The sequence below is a fragment of the Myotis brandtii genome, unplaced genomic scaffold (genome assembly GCF_000412655.1).
Source record: "Myotis brandtii unplaced genomic scaffold, ASM41265v1 scaffold103, whole genome shotgun sequence".
In the NCBI taxonomy this organism is placed as follows: Eukaryota; Metazoa; Chordata; class Mammalia; order Chiroptera; family Vespertilionidae; genus Myotis; species Myotis brandtii.
In genome coordinates this window covers 1,475,990-1,482,887 of record NW_005353460.1, presented here as the reverse complement: position 1 = coordinate 1,482,887, position 6,898 = coordinate 1,475,990, and the positions used below count along the sequence as shown (strand labels likewise).

Below are 6,898 nucleotides of genomic sequence, written 5' to 3'. Positions count from 1 at the left end.
GGGGCAGGGTCTCAGGGAATCAACAGGGCGGAGCAAACAGCTATGGCTGATTCTCAGCCCTGCCCTAAGAGGCCCCGCATCTCAGTGTCCCTCGGTAATCCCTGCAAGCACCTCTGAGAGAAAGCCGCCCTTGAGTTCCGAGTTCCGAGTTTCGCCCGCTGCTAGACAGTCCAGTTTCTCCCCGTATGAGTCTGGGTCCCCAGAGACTTGCCTGGAACTGGAGTTCAGAGCAGTCGGAAGCTTGTGTCTCCCTCCCGATTGAAAAAGACAACCGCATCCTCAGTTGCCAGCCCTTTTTGCATGCCCCTCCGTACCTCTGCACTTTACTTCCGCACCTCCTCTGAGTCTCAGTATGCTTTTCTCTTTCCTTCTAGTTGTAGAATTTCCACTCAGCCAGCCTTCCTGTGGTTCTGGATGATGTCCGTTTTGTCTTTTATTTGTAGTTTTGAAGTGGTTGTGTGAGGCAGCAATTTCAGGTGTTTACCTATGCCGCCATCTTGGTTTTTGGCCTTACCATCTCATATTTATTGAACACCTACTATGTGAAGGCCCTGGTCTGCTGTCTTAGTTCATTTGAGCTGCCATAACAAACTACTATAGATTGGGTGACTTATCAACAACAAAAATTTCTTTCTCACATTCCTGAAGGCTGACCAGTCCAAGTTCAAGGCGTCACAGATTCAGTGTCTGGTGAAAGCCCACCACGTGGTTCATAAACAGCATATTCTAATGTGAACTCACATGGCAGAAGGGGTGAGGGCTCTTTCTGGGACTCCTTTTATAAGAGCACTAATTCCTTCCATTCATGAGGGCTCTGCCTTCATGACCTAACCATGTCCAAACTCCATCACATTGGTGATGAGGTTTCAACATATGAATTTGAGGGGGTGGGAAACACAAACATTCAGACCATAGCATCTGGGCATCAAAGAGAATGTAAAAAACATGTACAATCCAGTCCTTTTCCTCCAGAGCTTACTTGGGAGACAACCTTAGTCACATGAAACAGTTAAGTAGCATTTCAAGGCTGAGTGTAATAAAAAGGCACAACAGGTTACATAGATATGATTGTTACAGTCCCGAACCTTCCTGTCATCCCAGCTAACTGAGTGGAGCAAAGATGATTATCCTGAAGATCCTGTCCCAAGTTACAGGTTGATGAGCAAATTTAATATTGTTACTGTTTTGAGGCACTGAGTTTGGGAGTGATTTGTTACATACGTTTAGATAGCTGGAACAATGATTTTGTCTTTTATGTCTCTTTTAATCGATAGTTTCCTCCTCCGTTGTTTTTCTTGGAATTTTTTTAAAATTGAAGAACTGGGTTGTTTTTGGTTTTTTTTTGTCCTATAAGGTTTCTCACAGACTGAATTTTGCTAATTTCATTCCCATGGTAATCATTTAACATGTTCCTCTGTCTTCCTGCATTTTTTGGAAAATAAGGATCCAAATTAGAGGCTTGATTAGATTCAAGTTCAATCTTGGTAAGGCCACATCATAGATGGTGATGTTGTGTTTCTTCAGGAAGCATGGGATGCTAATTTTATTGTTGTTTTGTTTTGTAAATCCCCCTGAGGATATTTTTGCATTGATATTTTTTTTAGAGAGAGTGGAAGGGAGCGAGGGAGAAGATGAGAGAGAGAGAGAGAGAGAGAGAGAGAGAGAAACATCGATGTGAGAGAGAGGTTGCCTCCCACATGCACTCTGACCTGGACCAGGACGAGGATCGAACCTGCAACCCAGGTACGTGCCCTGGTCCACGGGCCGCCACTGTGACCATTAGGCAACACAGGCCAGAGCAGGATGCTGGTTTTTTACTGTGATGTCAGCAAACATTGATGGTTATGCTGAGCTCCATTAATTCATTTGTGTGGCAGATTGGCAGATATTCTAATTCTAACATCATTTATTCACTCATTAAGTGGAATGCTTTTATAAATAGAAATTTTCCCTCACTGTGATTTGCTTAATGTGAAGTAGATTTCATATAGAAAGGCATAATTAATGTTTGGCTCTTTCCCCTAATTTGCCAGATTAAAAAAACACCTTTATGAATTTAAAATGATTTGATGTTTCACTCTCTTGCAAACATCATCCTTATTGATATTTTAAATGTCTGACCTTTGAGCTGTAGGAGCCAAATGAAATTAGTTTGGGAGATTTTTTATTTAGGATAACCTGAAAGGGCTGTGGGTTTTTATTTTCAGAAGGAGGAACCAGTTTGGGAGATCTTTTGATACAATCCTAGTACTCTTTGATAGCTTCTTTACTTTCTGGCATGACAAAAAGTTCCAAAAATTTTTTGAACATTTTCTGCCCCAGACCTAGAGTCAGTCATTTCTCAAAGGAGCTCTAATCACTTTTAGGAGATGTAAAAGTACTGGATTGGTCATTATTTCCAACTCTTTTCAGTAAGATAAAATATCCTGAGTGCCTGTCTTCCTTTGCAAACCAGACTAGGACACTGGAGACATGGGGGCTGAGGCTGAGTAAATTGTCAGTAAATGCATTCCGCTTTTCCAAGGAGTCCAGACTGTCATTACTATTATAGCTAATGACTTTTGAGTGCTGGTCCAGAGCTTTGCTGTACTAAGAGCTTTGCGTCCATCATCTCATTCAATCCTCATAACAGCTCAGAGAGATCGGTTATTATTATTATTATCATCCTCATTTACAGTCTTAGGAGTATCAGTAATCTGCCCAACCATGGGGTGCAGGGGGTGGAAGTGCTTGGTGCCCTGACTCCTGCTAGGTGCTCCTTTCCTCCATCCAGGCTGCTCCCATCGCCCCTTCATTCTCTCCCCACAGGGGTTCTTGAACTTAATCCTAAAGAGGTAATCCGCACCCAGAGAAGGCCCAGAGGGAGGCTGCTCCAGCCCAATGGAGCCTCCAGGCTTGGGGCAAGCCCCAGCCAACCGTGCCCCTGTGCCTTGCGAATGGAGAGGTGCAGAACTGCGTTCTCGCGGAGCAGATACTGTCCTTTGCAGGGAGAAAAACCTGCCCACAGTGGGGCTGGTACCACAAGGAGAGGAAGAAACGGGTTGGATGAAGGGGCTGGTTGACAGCCTTTCTGATGACTGGAAAAGTCCTGTGACAGGACGTGCAGCGCCACCAGCTGCGCAAGAGTAGTCTCGAACTGTGCCTATGTTCTCCCACGTCGCGTGGGTTCAGGGTTCAGGATCTGGAGGAGGGGCCGCACGCAAATGAAAGAGACAAGAGATAATTTGGAAATATAGGGGGGCCAGGCGGGCAAGTCCAACTCAAGGGGAAGGACTTCCACTGGTGCCCAGGCCTCGCCAACCTTTTATTTAATCTTGGATACACATAAAGCCCTTAGTCAGGCAGGCAATTTCGGGAGCAGCTAAAGGTCTGTAAATATTAGAAGGATTTACTCTGAGACTATTTGATCAGGAAATAACTTGAGCCCCATTGTCTGGACTAGACAATCGGTGCATAACTCTGGCCCTTGCCATGGGTTCAAGGTTCACCAGCGTTCAGGGATCCTTGTTTGCACTTCTCTGCTAGTGAAGACAATGGGCGGTTTCCCACAGGACTGCGTGGCTGCAGAGCGGCCAGGTTGTGCAGCCCGGGCTCCAGCCCTGACCCTGAGTCTCAACTTCTGCGGGTGGCAGTCAGGTTTCTCCCTGTCATTGCTGACGGCCGCCGCCGTCTCGGACCGGCCGGCCCAGGCTTCTTCAAGCGTCCGCTGTCTGTGCGCTGGGGAGGAGGACGCCGAGGAGCGAGGATTCCAAAATGCAGTAACGGATGCCCCGCTTCCCGCCGCGACCTGCCGCTGGGATCTCGGTCGCTGAGTTGCATCTGCCTCTGAAGGTGCCTGTGAACTCCGCGGTTCTCCGCACGCGGGCGCGCTGAGATGCCAAAGGCTTCCAGAGGATCCCAGGGGCGCGCGTCCCCGCGTCTACCCGAGGGGGCTGTAGTGTGTGGGTGCGCGCTTTGCTGTGCGTTTCTTGGGCTGCATTCTCCCCCTTTCCATCGGCTGTGGGTCCCACAGGACCTGGTAGTAAATGAACAGGAAATGGGGGTTAGCTAGGCCTGCCCTGGTGGGCAAGTGGCTGGGCAGGCACGGGGCACCAGGGCGCTTCTTCCAGGAGAACCCCTTTCTCTGCTCCTCACAGGCAGGGATGGCTTCAGGATCGGCCTCAAATGCGGGGTGTGTGCAGGAAGGGAGGGTGGGGTGAGTGGAAATCCCAGGGTCGGGAGGACGCCCCAGCTTCGTCAGAGGAAAGTCAAGCAAGAATGGTATCCTGTGGCGGGCCAAGCGCCGTGGTCTCCCGAACAGAGCGGGTCGCGGGGACCAGCGTCTCGCTTCAGACCAGCCGGGGTTATGGGGCCAAGGACCAGCCCGCCCCGTCGGTGGAAGCCCAGAGGTGAGATAAAGGCTTTCCCTACCCAGGCATGGATGGGCCTGGGGCCCGGGGCTAGGGCTGCAGCTCCCTGCCCGGGACAAAGAAAGCAGAGCTAACGGCGCAGTCCCCAGTCTGACCCGCTGTGGGACCGGGTAGGGGAGCGAGTGGGTGGAGGGGGACTTGGAACCGCTCTTGAGCGCCCCCAGCGGGCCTTCGCTTTTTCTGGCGGTTTCCGTCCAGTCCTGACTCTAGGGCAAGCATGTCAAACCCAAAGGCTAAAATGGGCCAAATAAACAAGGTTTTATCACAATAAAAAAATAAATAAATAAGGTAGTTTCATGATTAGGAGAATGTGCTTTGGAGTGAGTTCACATCTGTGCTCTGTCTTTTTTTTTTTTTAAATCTTCACCTGAGAATATTTTTCCATTGATTTTTATTTATTTCCATTGATTTTTAGAGAGAGTGGGAGAGGGAGGGAAGAAGAGAGAGAGAGAGAGAGAGAGAGAGAGAGAGAGAGAGAGAGATGTGAGAGAGACACATAGATTGGTTGCCTCCTGCATGCATCCCGGTGATCCAGCCTGCAACCAAGACACATACCCTTGACTGGAATCGAACCTGGGACTCTTCAGTCAAGGGTATGTGTCTGATGCTCTATCCACCGAGCCAAACTGGCTAGGGCTGTGCTCTGTATTTATCTGACCTTGGGAAAATTACCTATTATCCTTAAGGTTCTGGGTTTTTTCTCTGTAAAATGGGGATTAAAATACCCACTTTTATGGGTTGTGGTAAGGATGGATAAGCGTGTGTCTGTAAAGAACATAATAAGTGTTATTACCAGAAGTCTTCTGGAAGCTTCTGTGGTCACCCAAGTCCCCAGGAGAGAACTCAAGAAGTCACCCAAGGCCACAGTGAGTTATGAAAGGCCTCTGTGCAGCCTCCTCATGTCTGGCTTCCCAAGAATGTCTGCAGATTTAGAACCCTTCCCTCATCCTCCCACTTCAATCTTTCTTCCTGGCTCTTTGCTCCAAATTTCCTTCTGTGATGTCCTTGACAATCTGTTGTCCTCACTCACTCAGTTCACATCTGTGGCCACACAAAAAGCAGGAACATCGTGTGGTTCACAGCCCTTTATTGTTCAAGAAAGGATCTGGATAAATGAAAACCCCAGATGCTAATCTCCAAGGGTGCTTACTGGTGGCTCTTAACCTTTTCTGGGTCAGGGACTCCCTTGAGAATCTGAGGAAAGGTAGAGAATGTCCCCCTAGAAAAATGTATATTCCCACATGCACCTGAAGTTTGCATACAGTGTCGGGGGCTCTGGAGCTCAGTGAGGCCTGTCCATTGTCCTCTAAGTGTCCTTGAGATCCAGGCGGCTCAGATGACAGTTCTTCAGTCCTTCCCTGGGCAGTGTCCCACAGAGCTGCAGCAACAGAAAAACAAAGCAAACCTCAAGTGTTATCCATTTTTCACCCTCCCCTTCGTCAGGAGGTGCCAAAACCAGGAAATAAAAACTGCTTTAAGGAGTTGGGAAAGACAAAAACTAAACAACCCAGTGTTTATCGGCAGCCTGTGGGGAAATGAGAAATGGCTGAACTAATGGGGCATATTTTGTGAGCTCCACAAGGATTCATAATGTCTGTGAAAAAATGTATGGCAATCAAGAAGAATTTGAGATATGAGTGGGGAAATGGGGGAAGGGGGGGGGGGGAGAATGGTGTTGAAAATGTTACTGGGGTTCAGATGAAGAGAGTTTTAGGAGACTGGTTGTACAAGAATGTGAATTACTTAGCAGTACTGAATTGGACACAACATATAAATTCTATGTTATGTGTGTTTTACTGCAATTTAAAAAATTACTGAGCAACATGTCCTCAATGAGAACTTTTAGAGGTTTACCCTACCAGACCCTGAGCAGACCAGACCCCTTCCTACCAGGATGTGCAGAGGCCAATGGCAGAATTTGGGTTTAGGACCTGTCTTATCAGTGGTAAGCTGGTTTTGGAGGGATCGGTTATGGTGGAATTAGCATAAAGCTGTGGATAATTGGTGGGATTAACGGAGGAGAGGCTGGAGCAGGTAGGCAAGGGCAATGGAGGAGATGGCTTAAAGCTGGCCAGTAGGATGTCCTGCCCTGCCTCTGCCTCTTCTGAGGCTCAGTCTCGCTGCGAATGGTGAATCTGTAAGGCTGATACATACGTGGTTTCTCTGACTTCCTGACTTCTGAGACAGCAGGTGGTGCTGTTGAGCAAACTTGGGAGCCGAGAAGAAACCTGAACTCTACTTGAGCATCTCCACCCTGGTAACTCCCTCCCTTTGCCTGGGCCAGAGCAGAGGAGGAGGGAGGGCTGGGATCTGGTCTTGTGCGTGTTTCCCACGCGTGTTGATATCCCAAGTGTCTTTGGAATGTGGCTCAGGTGAAGTCCTGGGTGGTGGCCACCAATAGCTTGTCTGGGAGGGGTAAAGAGATTCAGAGGCATTCGCACACACTCCAACCTCAGCCAGGCTGATTCACCTCCCACCCAGCTGCCCTG

At 48.4% G+C, this 6,898-nt stretch overlaps 1 protein-coding gene across 1 annotated transcript in view; it reads left to right on the top strand.

Annotated features, from left to right (window-relative positions):
- GOT1L1 (glutamic-oxaloacetic transaminase 1-like 1) overlaps positions 1–4,647 on the top strand; it is an 18,311-nt gene extending 13,664 nt beyond the window's left edge. Inside the window, exon 9 of the mRNA XM_014536220.1 lies at positions 3,552–4,647. Within this exon, the coding sequence (XP_014391706.1) occupies positions 3,552–3,553 (2 nt within the window). The 3' untranslated portion in view covers positions 3,554–4,647. The remainder of the gene's footprint in view (positions 1–3,551) is intronic.
- Positions 4,648–6,898: the final 2,251 nt, after the last annotated feature.